The sequence below is a fragment of the Octopus bimaculoides genome, chromosome 3 (genome assembly GCF_001194135.2).
Source record: "Octopus bimaculoides isolate UCB-OBI-ISO-001 chromosome 3, ASM119413v2, whole genome shotgun sequence".
NCBI lineage: Eukaryota > Metazoa > Mollusca > Cephalopoda > Octopoda > Octopodidae > Octopus > Octopus bimaculoides.
Window position 1 is genome coordinate 149,671,088 of NC_068983.1, and position 17,728 is coordinate 149,688,815.

Consider the following 17,728-nt stretch of genomic DNA (forward strand, 5'->3'; position numbering starts at 1 on the left):
TACAATCTACCTTTTACTCTGAGAGAGATTCATTTTGTTGTTCTTTGATTTTGTAAGCATGTCCACGAGTATTAAACATATGGAATTCAAAAGGTATCCAAGGGTAATGTTGTAAACATAGTGTCTACTAAGTCAGTTGCCAGATGTTGGAGCTTTAATGTATCTATGTCCAGGGAAGCAAGACGTTCTGAGTATGGTAGATGCCTGATGGCAGGTATTCACTTGGTTGCATGTTTCTGAACAGTTTCCGAGAGATTGATACACCAAGCAAGATAGGGGTTCTAGACTGGTGATGCAAACTCTAAGTGCAAATACACCATAGCCATATACAGCTTTAAATACATAGCTGGAGAGTGGTTTACAAAGGTCTTACTGAGTGATGCTAAGACACCCTCAGCCTTCTTGACAATCTTAGTAATGTTTGTCTATCACAGATCACTGTTGACAATAATATCCAGGTCATATTCACTAACAGACTTCTTAAGATTGGAGTTATTGAGGCTGGGTTTTTCCTCCCAAAATGCATGGTCGTACACTTGTTCACAACTAGCTTGAGTTGCCAGTCAATAATCCATTGCTACATTGTGTCCAGGTCTGACTGCAGGAAAGATCTATAGCACATAGAATCTGTTCTTTTTATCTCAAGGTACAACATGATGTCATCTGCATTTCCATCAGCTTTTTGCTCAATCAATCCAAAGGAAAATAAATATAATGGAGAAGCATAATTTGTGACAGTAAATACCAAGGGTTTATCTAAATACCACTGCTGGTATATTATTGCTACCAGTCAACTACAGATTTGGTCAACTATTCCCACATAAAATTTGATTTTTCCTGTTTAAAGAAAGAAATCTTGGAGAATAATACTTTAAATAGCTAAGTATTCTATTTTCAGTTTTGCATTCTTCTTTGTGATTTCAACTTCAGAACAGCTGTTCCTAATCCTGTAATATTCATGTACATCCCATATTTATAGCGTTGAAGATACCAGCTAAGAAATTAAAGTTAAATTTATGCAGAAGAACTGATGGTGTAACTGAAACAGTTGGTTCTGAAATACAAGGATTAATGGTCTCATTAGAGACTAATTATGTGGTGAAATAAAGTAAATCATTCTGATTTCAAATAGAAGAGAAATTCCAATACCTAGGCACATAGAATTGGTTTAAATTATGGTAGTGAATTTTATAATCCGCTGAGTTATTGGAGCAGTAATAGAGGAATTGTCATCATGTAATTAGTATTGTTTGAACCAATGGGAAGATTTCAGCTCAGCACTACAAGCTTATGAAAGAAACATTTATTGATTATAATGTCTCTTTGACATTTACTGTTGTGAATTATGTTTCTTCATTATACTAACTTGTGATCTGTTAGATTTAGTTGAAAGTTGATAATAGACATCAAACTAAGTTTATATATTAACACTATATTGGTTTCAAATTGTGGCACAGGGTTAGCAAGTTCGAGGGAGGGGTAAGTCGATTACATTGACCCCAGTGCTAAAGGGATGAAAAGCAAAGTCAACTTCAGCAGAATTTGAATTCAGAATATAATATCAAGATGGATGAAATGCTGCTAAGCATTTTGTCCAGTATGCTAATGGTTTGGCCAGCTTGTTGATATTGACCTAATAATAGTGCAAAAAGAATAAAAATAAAAAAATAAAATAATAAACTGCATGATTTTTATTTTCATCTGACAAAGGTCAGCATTTTATTAGAAAATCAAGGTTTCCTCAAGTAAAAACTGGTCTAAACTGGATGGTGATAATCATATTTTCCTTTGCCACTGATTAAATCATTATCAAATATAAGACTTTAATGAAAACTAAAGAGCAAATTACATGGTGTTAATTACTCAATTTGCAAAAACTTACAATATTATTCATGGAACTTCTGTTTAATCTAAGTTAAAGTTTAGCTAAAATTAAGTCTTTATTAAGAAAGCAGCACAATGGCAAAATAGTACTACACTAAACTGAATGAGTTGGGTGACAGTTAAAAGTTCTACTTTGCCAGTTTCTCTTTTGTCAATAAATTAAATACCAGTCATGTGATTAGGTTGATTCCAAAACGTACATATTTCCTGTACATACCCTTGACCTTTTAATCAATATAAAACATGAATACTGTTGTATTAGCTGTAGTTGCTAATAAATAGTGCAGTAAATGGGAATCAGGCAAGCAAGTAGATATATGTTAGTACCAGACTCTATCTATTTCTAAATAAGCCAGCATAAAATGGGACTTCATTTTGTGCACTACTTTTTCAACCTTGTCAGTTGATACATTTCTGGAGCTGGAGTGACACAACCCTACAGCTCACCAGTTCCTTGTCAAACAGTCTAACTCATGCCATCATGGAAAGTATATGTGAAATGATGATGATGATGATGATGATCACTTATTTTTGTCGTTGCTGAAGGATTTTCTCTTTCAACAGCTTCTTTATCACCAGGGATATTTTTAGTGCAATTAAGAATTTTTGTATTGTTATCATCTCAAACAACAATATCATCAATAGGAACAACAAGAACAACACAATCCTATACAATCTCATCTCATCTTAAACGACAACATAAAATGAGCAGTGACAAGAAGAAAAATCTTCAATTGCATAAAGAAAAATATCCCACATAATAGACAAGTTAGCTACAACACAGTGATAAGAAGATTTTTCTTTTGACATAGTCAAAGTGACATTCTATCAAAAATTAATATAGTGAACTTTTTTATATAATAAATTTTTACTAGAATTAATTAAAACTACTTAGCATTTTAAAGATTAAAATTTTATTGCCAAATATCTTATGACTAAAATAATTGACCAGTGACTATTTTATAATAGCGTGTATAACTTGTATTGTAATTCTATAATTAAGAATCAGCTCTTAGAAAGTGAAAGATTTTTTCAAATGAATCATTTCTAGTTAGTTGATATTTTCTTTATTGAATACTTTCATTCTGTAGTTTAATAAGCATTTTTTTCGTATTGTGCCTTCAAATTTTATTTTGCTTACAAATATTATCAGTTATCATGTCATTCAGTTTCATTTCAAAAGATGTATGTATTAGCAGCAGAAGCAATATTAATATCAAGAGGTAATATCTATCTCCACTTAAATGTGGATGTTCTGTTTGAACAAACTATACTATGGTAGATACCGTGAGAGAAACTCTCATATTGGCTTTCATTTCAGTGCAAATTGCTCTCTTGCTTATAACACTAGCAGGGAAATAAATCACCACCATCTCCAGCACTGATTCCGTCATTATCTCCCCTGCTAGCAATATAAACAAGTGTACATTTTGCACCAAAAGCCAATATGAGAGTTTCTCTCATGGTATCTACTGCAGTATAGTTTGTCAAAACTCACTTTCAATCCATCTTCCTAACACCTACGATCCAATCACCTATGATCACCATCCACTGCAAGCTCTGCCACTCTCCCTCATGTGCCTGCCAGCACACTCTCCATGCCCTCACATATTGACCATACCCCACTCCCAGCCACTCCATTTTCTCTCACCATTCCTTGCTGCAGTTACTTCTTCCTCATCTCTAAACATTTTCCTTCACGTTCTTATGACACATCTCTATCCCCTCTGTACCACTTACATCCCACCCACTGAACCCTGAGAATAGGGCCCCCAATGTATCTCCAATACCATCTATTTCTCTTTCTCTCTTAGTCTGACTGTTCCTATCTTTCACCCTAACTCTCCCTTTCTTTTCCTATTGGTGTCTTCAATAGTAAGACACCAATCTCTATCCTTTTTTTATACTCTGACCTCTCACTTGAGACAAAGCCACTTCCCTTGGTTCTACTCCCTCTCCCATCTGAGAGGTTTTCATCTCACAAGTTACTAGGTGACTATGCTGGTGTTGATGCCTTGGTAAAGGCACTAGTGCTTGTGCCACATAAAAAGCACCTAGTACAGTCTGTAAAGTAGTTGGTGTTAAGAAGGGCATCTATCCATAGAAACAATGACAAAGCAAACTATTGGAGCCTGATGATGGTGGTGGTGATACATATATATATTCAGCCATTTCAAGAGCTGTATTTCCTGGCAAAAAAGTCAATGTAGTATACAGTGTAAACATGCAGTGTACACATTCAAACATCAAGCACTATTTTCCCAAGCCCTGCTGCATTTCACATGGAATTTTTGGTCCATCAAAATCGACCTACCTTTTTCATCTGTAAATTTTGGTCTGAAACATTTGACTTGTATACCAGAAAATACAGTATACAAATCCTATAAGAGAATAATAATAGTAATTTGATATTAGATACTAATCTAGAGAGACACTGTTCCCATTTTCAATACAATGAATAGATTTGAAATCATTGATGTGTGAAAAATGCCAGTTGGCTATAAATCCATTTCTTTCTGATGCACATTTTGTTCCTATAAACCTATGTGAAGAATTTTATATATTTTCCCATTATCCTCATGACTCATCCTTTTTACCATTCAGTTTGAAACCCCTTAATTTTTGTACTTGTCTCATTCTGTCCTTTTTATTGACGCCACCAAACTGAACAATACCAGAAAGGTATTGAAATTGTGATGATGTTTTTTCCCCATTTTCTTTATGTTCTTTCATTGCCCTTCTGTATCACATTTGACTGTTATATCAGTTGCAAATCGAAATATGTTGTAAGCGAATATTTAATTTTGATTTAATTTACCCATAATTATTTAGTTGAAATTAGATTTATTGCTGTTTCAAAACAAAAATCATTGTTATACTAATGGAGTCTAATACTTTTTATTACTAACTTTAAAATAATTAAACATTCAATACTATCAACTAATTTGGTACTATGAACACAATGGAAATAAATTCTCTCAAATGTCTGGATAGTTCACTACAGGTAGTTGGTAGCTTTTGTTACTTATGTAATTACCAGGGGAAGTGGTTTCTCTGAAAGTATAGCAACCAGGAAAAGAACATGTTGGAGAAAGATTAGGGAGTTACTACTGCTGCTGGTAACAAAGATCTTGTCCCTCAAAACGAAGGGCACATATAATACTTGCACTAGAACTGTGTTGCTGCATGATAGTGAGACATAGGCCTTAAATGCAGAGGAATTGAGAAGACTAGAAAGAAACAGAGCAAGCATGCTCATCTGGATGTGCAATATAAGAGTGTATGAATGACATAATACCAAATGTACTGAGAGAAAAACTGGGCATAAGAGAAATTCAATGTAGTGTACAAGAAAGAAGTCTGTGCTAGCATGGACATGTGATGTGCATATGGATGAGGACAGCTATATATAGAAGTACCTGTAGCGTACCTGTAGATAACAGCTAGCCTTTGGACCCAGTATAGCACTCGATCAGTTAGGAGAGTAAAAATATTACCATACATAAAGAAACATACAACTCTTGTGAAATTCAGTAACCCAGGGTTTCTTGGCTGAAATATCAAATTTATTTTGCCATTTTGTAATCAAGTAAAGTCAGCAATATGGTTTGGCAATTTCAGTTGATGTAATTGAAGTTTGAATGAGCACATATATTGAAAATAAAAAGTGATCATGAAGGGATAATTTACAGCAACTATAGCAATCTTTTGTTTTGACAACTGTTGAAAATTTCAAACAAATTCTGGAATAGGTTATGCCCTACCTGGTGATTTATCTTCAATTCCCTCTAAGATGTACTTTGTACAATGCAGACATGAAAAAAAAAAAAAAAAAAATCTCAATTTTGGTATTCATACAGGTGTGCAATATATCCTCCGTAATTTATGAGACACTGGTAACAACAAATTATGGCACTGGCCAGAGAGAAACCAAGTGATATATAGGGTTTGAGGAAAAGAAATTTAAATCCAGATTAATAACTATCTTTCTACCTCGAGGCATCCCAGGAAGAGACATATGACTCTTTCAACACTAATCTAGAGACTTAAAGATGCCAACATCAACTACAATAACAAATGGAAGATCCTTTCTAAGACCAGACCTTATATCAATGGGTCAAAAAGATGTTGTGTATGCTCACTTGAAAAACTGCATTTTTTAAAGAACTTAAGAAGCTCCAAGAACTGTTTGAATACCAAAAGCAAGATTTTTCCCCCAACTCTGCATTTTACAAAGTACATCTTAGCAGGAATTTAAAAATAAATCACCAGACAGACCCTAACCCATTCCAGTGTTGGTTTATGAAAATTTCAACATTCGTAAAAAAACAACAAAAAAAAAACGCCCTTGTCGTGCAGTTATCTCCCCTTGAACGCTGTCTTTTCTTTTAAATATACATTTGCACATTCAAACCTGCAACACAATGATTCCCAACCTTTTTACAGTAGTTTCTAATCCTTTCATTTAAATGAGTTTTCCCATGGACCCCTTTTAATATGCTTATCCTTATATATATATATATATATAGAGCAATGATAAATCTTTGAGAGAGACATAAACAGTAGCAGCACAACATCGTTAAGTATATTTGCCACCTAAATGTGGCTGACCCGGTGCTATTGTAGTTTATAGCCCCAGGAAGACATCTCCTCCAGCTGGCTAATGACACACTGTCTGTGCCCTATCAGTATTTGCAAAGGGAAATTATATATATATATATTACAAATTAAAAGGGTAAAGGATTATCAATTTATTAATTAATAATTTTTACCAAGCCCATTGGTATGTAAGCACCATTATTGGTGGAGAACTTATTTAAAAGCTCATATGTATTTATAAACATAATTAAGGGATCAGCAAATATTTGCTTCACCATATACCGAAGTTCAGAAATAGCAGCTAAAAAAGCTGAGAATCCCAAAGATAGCTGATCCCTTAATTATGTTTACGGTGGTGCACCAGCATGACCGCAGCCACTTGGCTGAAACACATAAATAAATAAATAAATATATATATATATATATATACAAGGGAAATAACTTAACGTCTTACTAGTATTATCCGTACTAATCTGAAATGTTTTTTATTTAGCTGTTTATAAATAAATCACACACGTGATTGAATATCATAGTACTGGCGGAATTCAACCCTAAAAGCAAAAACATTCGTTTATTTTTTGGCTGCCATTTCTGAAGTTTATAATGTTGAGTAGGCGAATTTCTAGAACTGCATGCTAACCCTCACTCTGCAAACCATATCGTTTCCGTTTTGGAAAAGGAAAAAACATTTAAAACTTTTATAAGAAAAAATTCCGTCGCATGCTGTTTTAGAAAAAAAAAAGAAAAACGTGTGTGATTTATTTATAAACAGCTAAAAAGAAAAACACATTTTAGAGTAGTATGGATAATACTAGCAAGACGTTAAGTTATTTCCCTTGTATATTTTTTATTTACCTTTTTTTTCCTCCCTAAACTTGAAGATTACCTATATAATGTATATGAAATTTTGAATTTAGTTTACGGATCCCCAGTACTACCTTTGTGGACCACCAGAGGTTCGCATCCTCCACGTTGGGAACCACTGCTCCAAGACCATATTGCTGGCTTTACCAGCTTAAAAAAATGGCAAAACAAAATTCAGTATTTCGGCCAGAATATCTTGGGTATCTGAATATCACAAGACTTATGCACTTCTTATTTATAACCACTAGTACCCATGGAAATTCCATGATAGATACATTTTTTTTAGATCGTTAGAAGTTTATATAAACTATAAATATTAATGTTTCTTTTGAAATTGTATATTTTGCTTTGTCTTCAAAAAAAAAAAAAAAAAATTCAGTTCTTCTGGATGAGAGATTCATTTATAGATCCAAGAGCTTTACAATGATTACAGAGAATATTCATGTCACAAATGTAACTTTCAACCGTGTTTACAGTTTTTTTATGTTCTTTCTCATTTTCTATCCTGAATACTTCTTCCATTCATCCTTTTTTTCTTCTAAGCAGCACCAGTTATGGTTTTGGTGATTTGAGCCTCTGCTTCTCTTTGCATCATTGCCTACACTGTCACATTCCTTATTTTGTTAGTTTACATTGTCTGTCATCTATAATCATCATCGTTTAACGTCTGCTTTCCATGCTAGCATGGGTTGGACGATTTGACTGAGGACTGGTGAAACCGGCTGGCAACACCAGGCTCCAATCTAATTTGGCAGAGTTTCTACAGCTGGATGCCCTTCATAACGCCAACCACTCAGAGAGTGTAGTGGGTGCTTTTATGTGTCACCCGCACGAAAACGGCCACGCTCAAAATGGTGTCTTTTATGTGCCACCCGCACAAGAGCCAGTCCAGGGGCACTGGCAACGATCTCGCTCGAAAACCCTACAAAGGTCAGTCAGGCGGTACTGGCAACGATCTCACTTGACTTGCCGGGTCTTCTCACGCACAGCACATTTCCAAAGGTCTCGGTCAGTAGTCATCGCCTCGGTGAGGCCCAATGTTCGGAGGTCTTGCCTCACCACCTCAGCCCAGGTCTTTCTGGGCCTACCTCTTCCACGGGTTCCCTCAACTGTTAGGGTGTGGCACTTTTTCACACAGCTATCCTCATTTAATGTATAAACAAATATCAATTTCCAAGCGAGCAGATGATAAATAATTGCACTTATGCACATACATTAAGTGTTAGGCAATATAAAAAAAAGTTAGATCATTAAAAAAAACAAAAAAAACTACACTTCTCTACCACCATCATTATTGCTTTCAGTAACAAAGCTGAGTTTAAGATCTTTACCAACCAAGATTATTTTCATTTCCTTTTATTAGTTCAGTTCATCTGTTTGCTTATATCTTTTTTTTTTGTCGATATATCAACCTTTGACAATACAAAATTAAAAAAAAACAAAAACAGCTTCCATGGTAATTTTTTTTATTTCACTCTCATTGAAAAATCTATCTACAATAAGTTTCCTATTATATCTAATATAAGTCTTCTTTCCACCATCCACCCATCGATGTTTTGTCAATGAGTAGATAGATAAATAGATTGACAGATAGAAGATATAAAAAACTGAATATTAAAATGTTATTTTCTTGTCATTCACAGTAATATATGATGTCTAAAATTTCCCTCTGCTAAACACTTTAACTATCTCACTACCTTTTACTTTAACTTTTTAACCATGTTATTCCTCTCTTCATGCTGTTATACTTTCTCTTCACCTCTCACTTCCACTAACTGCATCGGCTGGCATCAGAGATGTAAGACTTCAAGTGTGATTGTTTTAAAGGACTACTAACATGAATTTATGTGGAGCTATAGATTTGGTGATAATGTATTTAAAATTCATACAAGTGAACAATATCTTCATTGACTATCATTATATTAAATTAATTTATGTTTCTGCTAACTCCTAATAATGCATCCAGAAATTTATACATTGATATCACTGAACAATATAGTCTCTTTGTTATTCAATTAAATTAGTTCCCCTGTTTTATATTCTTTAACTCACTTTTAAATTAAGATTTGGGGTGGGGGAATGTTTAATTGCCAAAATATAAGGAATGGGTGAGAGGAAGATATTTAAATGATTGCTCTAGTGGAGAGAGCAGGCTAGGCTGAAATATCCATTCACAGATATGCATGAGTCGACAATATCAGTGCAACAAACTGTAGAGAAAACTGAGCTAAGGAAGAGCACAATGAAAATAAAAGTGATGAAGGTGGACATGGATCAAGAAGCAGCTACCAAGGTCAGCCAGCACAAGATAGAAGTGAACCAACTCTGGGCAGTGTTGTAAGCAGCACCGGTGATGTAATTCTGCCGCAGAATTGGGAAGGCAGCAACAATGTTCCATTTGGGTGGCCTTAAACATTAGCACTGATGTGGAATGTCATCTATATAACTCCATCATTCTGCCTACTGCAATCTATGCCAGCAAGATTTGGAAGAGCACATCAAGGGCAGACAGAAAATGTGTATTCTACCAAAAGGTACTTACGAAAGATCCGGAGTGTCAACTGGCAAGACCATGTCACAAATGAGGAGTTTCTGAAATAATTAAGGTCATGACCACTACAAAAGATTGTAGCAGAGCACTGATTCTGCCTAGCTGATCAATAGCACCCAGAAAACAGTCATGAGGCGGGTACCACCTGATGGCAGCCCAAAGATCACTTGGCAGATGACCTGAAAACAGTCAACATTACATGCAAGAGCAGCAGTTGACTGAATCCAGTGACAGAAGCTTGCCATCCGATGTGCTGAGAATCATGGGGTGGGGAGTGGGACCTAAAACCAAAAAGCTAATAGAAAAGATGTTAAAATGATTAAGTAAAGACAACAGGCTGGTGAAACTGATAAGATCATTCAGTATATTGGGCGAAGAAATGTTCAAGATATCATACCAACTCAAAAGAGAGGAATCAGTATGGCTTACATCTTGTATTTGATACAAGTGAGGTTGATATATGAAACAGATCACCAAAAACCCACTTGTAAAGAGTATGTTTTATGTACATTATTTACAATTGACGGATATTTGTCCTCATCTTGTATGTTGTTAACACAGCATTTCAGCTGATATACCCTCCAGCCTGCATCAGGTGTCTTGGGGAAATTTTGAACCTGGATTCTCATTCCTAAGGTATTTTTCGATGTTATTATTATTCAGGTCACTGCCAGGAATTGAATTTGGAATCTTGGAGTTAGTAGCCTGTGCTCTTAACCCAGAGATTCCAGGCAGTGACCTGAATAATAATAATAACATCGAAAAATACCTTAGGAATGAGAACCCAGGTTCGAAATCTCCCCAAGACACCTGATGAAAGTTGGAGGGTATATCAGCCGAAACATTGTGTTAATAACAAACAAGATGAAGACAAATATCCGTCAATTGTAAATAATTTACACTACTAATGCATTGTTCATTTTCTTTGTAGCAACACCATAAATTCAACAGAATTATTTTGGTCAGTCATCACGAGAAATATGTAGCTGAATGAATCTGTCAGTTGTAGTATATTCACTCTAGTGGAATAAACTTCAATCTGCATCATCTTGCCACTTGTTGATATGAACTGGTCGTTTTTTATACTATCTGAAATACCCACATTGACATATTGCTTTAAATTACATTGTACATTAATGATTACCTCACTGATTAAGCTGTATAGGTCCAAATGGTGTAAGCGGAAGTGTAATAAACCATTGCTCATGTACAAGCACAATATCAGCATTTTGTTATTTCTCTGTGCAACCACATAGTGTTTCATACCTTACATATTTACATCTCCTTGCAAAAGGCAGATCTACTGAGATTATGAAATTTCAATCCAGAGTTCCTATAAGAACTCATGCTTAAGACTGAATTAGTGCAAAAAGTAACTAAATTACTATCAAGGTTTTGCAAAACTTGATGTATCTGAAGAAGTTAAAAAGAAAATACCAAACTGGAGATGCCGACAAGTCAGAGTGGATATGTTGGAAATATAGTAAATGGATTATGAAGAGAATTTATGTAATTTTATTCACATTTGGAGTGAATTTGGAACAAGAAAAAAAAAGATAATATTTGAGAATACCAAATACAAAGAATAAAAAAGAAACAGATTAATAAAAATTTGTAATTGTTAAATGGAAAAGTAGCAGCTGTAAATGATATATTTTAAAAACTAGTTGAACAAACATTTGGAGCAATTAGAAATAAAATATAATTTTGAAGTAGATATGATTTAGTTCATCACACACCAAAGGATTCAGCAGTCCAAGATAGAGGTTCATTAAGGAATCTAGACAAGAAAACTGATAGGGACTGTACCAAAAATACCTAAATCTTGGGCTTTGTACTTGCTATTATCTCATGAAGCCTTAAAGGAAGATATTTTGATCAAAATTGGAAGATACTGAAATTAAAATATAAGCAATCCAAAATGAAATGCTAAAAAAAAAAAAAAATCCCAGGACTTAAAAGATGTAACAAAAATAGCAATCAGATACAAAACAATTGGTAAGATTAGGTTAAAAAATTGCAGGGCCAGATCACAAACCAAAGGCTGCAAAGTATGAAATTCAGATAAATTGGAAAGAAATACAAAATACTGGAAGCTGCAAGAAATTTAAAAGATGCATGAAGTGAACATAAGTAGAAGAAACCATTTATTGTACAAGGAAACAAAAAAATCTGCAGGAAGAAGGGGATGACTATTTGGTTTTGCAACTATATGGATTTCAGGTTGGTTCTCCTTATATGGTATCAAAGCAAGTATCTTCTACTACAGCCTCAAGTTGACCAATGCCTTGAAATTAATAGACAGAAACTGCATAGGAGCCTGCCTGCTTTTGTGTGTGTGTGTGTGTGCGTGCGTGCGCACACACACCTCATGTCCTGACATTTTCTACATGATGAAACTGTAAAACACTAAGACATGGCATGAAGTAGTGAGAAAGGATCTACTGACGTTGAGACTCACAGAAGGAATGACAGAGGACCGACACTCCTGGCAGTTTGCTGTACTTGAAAAGACATGTCAAGCTAAGTAAAAGCATGGTTATCTTTGCATACAGGCTTGTCCCCTGCATCCTTCTCCAGCTGAGCATTTCTAATCTTGCAGGATTGTAGGTATTACTGCCACATAAAAAACACCCATACCAGTGTTGCATAAAAGCACCTAGTAAAGTGGTTGGTATTAGGAAGGGCATCCGGCTGCATAAACCATGCCAAAAAAAACAAAACAAAAAAAAACATGGAGCCTGAGTAGCTCTTCAGCTGGCCAGATCTTGCCAAACTATCCAACCCATGCCAGCATAGAAAAGAGAGAAATGATGACAAGGATTAGTGACAAGAAGGGCATCTAACCATAGACTACTGCTCCAACAAAATTTTGTGTCACTTGTGCCAGCTTGGAAAAGAGAAAAATGTAAGAACGATACTGAAAGGTAATCAAAATACATGAAAACGAGGAGGGTTCAAAACTAGGTAGACTAAGCAAACAGCCAAGAAATGGTTTCCAGAAGATACTAGTAAATTGTGTGGTACACAAAAATACTAAAAATATTATGAATAGAAGTTGAAACAAAAGTTAGGGAATATTAACCAGATTTAACAAGATATGAATCTTGATGCAGAATAACAGATGGGAGTGTAAAGTACAGATTATAAATCATTTCAGAAAAATAATGTAAGCAGAAATGGATAACTTTTAATTTAGAGAGATATATGGAGCCATCATCATTCTCATTTTAACATCCACTTTGCCATACTTGCATGGATCAGACCAAGGGTAGACTGAGAGTATTAAGGGCTCTCGAGTATAACTGTTTACCAGGCCCCTTTGAAATTATGCTTTAGTAGAGTTAACTCTACTAAAGCATAACATGTAGAGTGCAGGCCCTCGGGCAGAGCCCAATTGACCAATGGCTCAATCCACCCCTGGATCAGACAATTTGTTGAGGCAAATTTTCTACAGCCAAATGCCCTTGTCACCAATCCTCACTTCTTTCCAAACAATGTAATATTTCACTATGACAATGACACTAGTTTACAATTATCAGATGAAATTAAAGTGGGGCAGTAATATACACACGCGCAGCCTCTTGACTTTTCAATGATATACATACACTGAATATGTTTATCACAAATAGGCTATCTTTTAGTTTCCACATACCGAATTCACTCACAAGACTTTGGTTAGTCCAGTGCTCAAAGGGAGACACCTCCAAGGGGACTGGACCAGAAACCATGCAGAAGCAAATTTCTTACTACACAGCCAAGCAAGCCTCTGCCTACCGTAAAAGAAACAAAACTGAAGTTAAAAATCCAATAAAATGTGATGAAAAGAAACTTGCTTGTTTAAGGATATGAAAAGTATTCTTCACAAATGTAACTAGGAAAGGCAATGCAACGTGTCCAATTGAAAAAAGGATTGCCGTTACAGGATTGACTTTCGTAAAAAATTTTCAAGAAACTGCAGAATTTTTCAAAAGTTTTGCAATGATGAGAATAAAGACCATTAGCAGCCTGAATATTATGCAACAAATTTAGCTGCTGAAAAAAAAAAAAAAATGCAGTTTTCAGATAGCCATACGACCTGACAATGTATCCAGTTTTAGCTCTGGGTAGTATTCAACTGAGAATTATTTTAAAGCGCTATGGTTACAATTAACAAAAACAGAACAAATAAATAAATAAAACACATATCACTAATTTTTCAGTTAGTTTGATGGTGAAAATTATAAAGAGTAGTTGCAAAACATTAATGAAGTAATAACTAAATGTTAAGAATTTATCCCCGAGTGAACCCGTTGATATTGTGTACATGGACTGTAAGAAAACATGACAGAATACCATACTAAAGGTTTATAAGAATGTAACATGCTGGACAAGACCTTGCTTTTTTTTTTTTTTTTTTTTAACAACTACCAGAAAATAAAAGTAAATTATTGTGAAAAGTGGTGCGTTTCAAAGATTTGTCCGAAAACTACTAATATTTGTAAATGACCTCTGGAAGATATTAAATCAATCTGTACAATATTTGCAGAGGATGTAAACAAAATAGAACTGAGTTGGTCAAAAACATGGAAATTAGAATTTAACAGATAAAATGGTATTACTTTACTTCTGGTGCAACTCAGACGGATTTTTGACGAAAATGTAATGACTACTCAACTAGTAAAAGTATTAATAGAAAAAGATGATATTTAGTAGCCTATATTTCAATATCAGAAAGGCGAGCAAATCGCTAAAACTGATTAAATTTTAGTTTGGTATTCTAGAAAAGTTATGTAAGACTACATATGGAGTCTATTTTTCAGGAATATTCCCCGAGAACAAGTAAATTTGTTCTAGAAAGAAACCAGTTGTATATAAAAAAAAACCCAATAAAAACACACTAAAAAGAGGAAGGCGGTTTAATAGAAATAAACTTATAGCAAGGATAAGTCAGTTTTCAATTCTTTGAGGAAAATACAAACAGGTTGAATGGAAATCGAGAAACAATAATAAAAAGTATTTGTCACGTGACCATGAGAATCACATGAATGAACATATGTAAACAAAAACTACGTTAACAATTAATGGCTAAACCAAAGTAATTGATATGGTTCTAACTTATCATTGAATCTATGGTTCTATATCTTTTTGATTAATAGAGGAAGAAAGTGTAATTTTTTTTGTTATTTGACTCACTGCCTACGTGTCTGAGAAGAGTTTGATATGACGCAATATAATGCACTGACGTTCCCAGAAATACAGTTCAGCCATCTGAAATTCTAAGTAGGGCAACATATTTTGTCTATGATATATAAAAAATTTAAACCTTAACGAAAAATGGGTTTAATTTCATTCTATATAATTTAATAATGCTGGATAGTCGGCCACAAGGCAACATTAATTGATAGAAAAGTTAATTCTGAACTAGCTTCTATCACCGGATGCTATTATAGTCAAAACAACTTGAGAATAATAAAACCAGCTTATTTTGTGTGGGTGTATTCGATATTTTCTACGTAATAGTTAAAAAAAAATAATACTATTTTATTACGATTTGAATTATATATATGTTAAATATCTTTACAGCAACTTTGATGATTAACAGTTTCGAAATAGATATTTGTTAACGTAGGTAACAATATGGAAAATGGTTTATAAACCAGTGCAGACATTTATTCATCTACATACAGACCAGTTATGTAGCGGAACTGATTTTATTTTTGTTACAAATCAATAAATTCTAAAAATTAACATACGTTTTAATAGAATTTTTATGGTCTGTAAAGAGAGTGAGTATTTACTTTTGAGAGCAGAGACATCCCGTTTGAAAACTTATAGAGGAGTTTTAAAATAAGAGAAGCTAAGTTACAAAAACTTAGCAAGTTTTTTTTTCTTTTGTTTCATTTTATAGAAAAGTTAAAACGTTAATGTTTGCAGATTTAAATAGAAAGAGTTTGTAAATGAAAAAATATTTTTTTTTATGCATGTCAATGATGTGAAAATAAATGTAAAAGGTTTCGAGTGTGCGTAGAAAGACTATTTAGGGCAAGCATTTGCAATTAGGCCCCTTCCACGCCCTCGACCTACCATAGCTGCAAAACAAGGCCTGCTAGGTACATCTCTTTGCATAGCCACTTGTTGTCGGTAGGAGGGAGTCACTACTCGTGGTCCCGAACAAATACTGGTTAAAGATGGAAAGTCCGTCTCCGATATCTGTGATGGTTTTGGTGTCGGTTTTGCCCACGCCCGAGAAACTGTAGTCGATGCTGGTAACTGGCTCCTTGTATTTTTTAGCTCGGGAAAAACGGGTTCAAATTGGAATGGATTCTGCAGAATTTCGTTTTCCTCAGAGATATGATTTAGTTCACTGTCACATTCGCTTACAGTATCAGAAACACTAACATTATGACTGCAACAATTAGATTCATTCTCTGATTTCGTTCCAAATGGATGTAGGTCCTTATTATGATCAAAATAGCTGTGCTTTGTGGTACAAGTAACATTAGCGTTAGTAAGTGGTTTTCGGAGAGCTTCCAATTCTTCATCTTCAGCATCTACAGAAAAATTCTGCTTGAATTTAGGAGAGTTTTGTTTAGTGTTTTCAGACCGACGTTTGTTTTTCTCAGTAGCTGGACTGGAATAGTCGTTTTTTCTGTTACCGAAGTGAGGAGGGTTTAACGATACGCCTTTACTTTTACTATCTTTTACGGGAAGATGCTGAGAAGTGAGTGTGAATTCATAAACGTTGACCAGAGAGTCAGACATGGCATATGCATATCTTCGAATAATGGCCAAACTACAATGAATAAGACTAGCCTGTTCATGCCAAGGACAACGAGTATTGGGTTCGTAATCGAATGCAGTGGTCGTCAGCATGTCCAGAATTTGATATTTTGCGACTGAAAAGCCATTATGTTTAAACAAATCCATGACAAGCTTCTCAAGTGCATAAAGTTGAATATATTTCGACCGAGCACTTTCACTTCGATCATGAATCCAATTCAAACAGCTTTCAACTTCTTTGAAATCTTTTGATAGGCAATAAAATTGTTTTTTATCAGAAAATTTAAGCAAATCTTTCCACAGTTGGGTATAATCAGATGTAGCCATTTCAAAGTTTTCTATAGGAATTTGATGAGTGTTATCACTGTGGAATTGAGCCTCATATCTATAACCAACAGGAATAGAACCCGCGTTAATAAATTGGTGCATTTCTTTAGTAATACCCTCTTTCATATTGTATTCCAAAGCAGAGACTTCCACTGGTAAGCATTCGTCGTCTGAGGTTTTACACAGTAGCTGGAAATTTAGAAGATAAAACTTTTCGTAGAGTATCTCAGAGTTATGCGGCCATTTTGAGGTAACATCTCGATCTTGTTCAGCGTAAAATTTGGTAATTTCGTCGAGAGGTTCACTGTGGCTAGAAATTAACTGTCCTGTACAGTCCAAACGCGAATCACTTTTCTTATTACTGGTGTTATTCTTTTTACGAGAATTTTCTTTAATTTCGCGAGACATTTTTTCATAAGGATATTTTTCGTTGGTCGTCATCAGCTTCCATTTGGGGCCAGCGATAGCAACAACATCCGCTAAACCATTAGGGAAATTGTGGCCTTTTTGTTTCAAGTCTTCCATCAACTGCTTCATATAATAATAAAAAGCGTTATGTTGTATTTTCTTATTTGGTGGCATCTTTGATGTGGAACACGGTTCCGGATATTCTGACACTACGCGCACGAGTACCAACTGAGGTTTATATAATAAGAGTTATCGACCTTTGCACTGGAAGTGAATTTAACTGACAATTTTTTTTTTTTTTTAGCTGGTAAATAAATACTTTTATCGGAATAT

General features: G+C 34.6%; 1 protein-coding gene across 1 annotated transcript; it reads right to left on the reverse strand.

Moving 5' to 3' along the window:
• Positions 1-14,778: 14,778 nt before the first annotated feature.
• On the reverse strand, positions 14,779-17,716 carry LOC106876673 (protein maelstrom homolog). The gene has a single exon (XM_014925308.2). It carries the CDS (start codon positions 17,567-17,569, stop codon positions 15,914-15,916), a length of 1,656 nt encoding a protein of 551 aa, XP_014780794.1. The 5' UTR covers positions 17,570-17,716; the 3' UTR covers positions 14,779-15,913.
• Between the last annotated feature and the right edge of the window lie 12 nt (positions 17,717-17,728).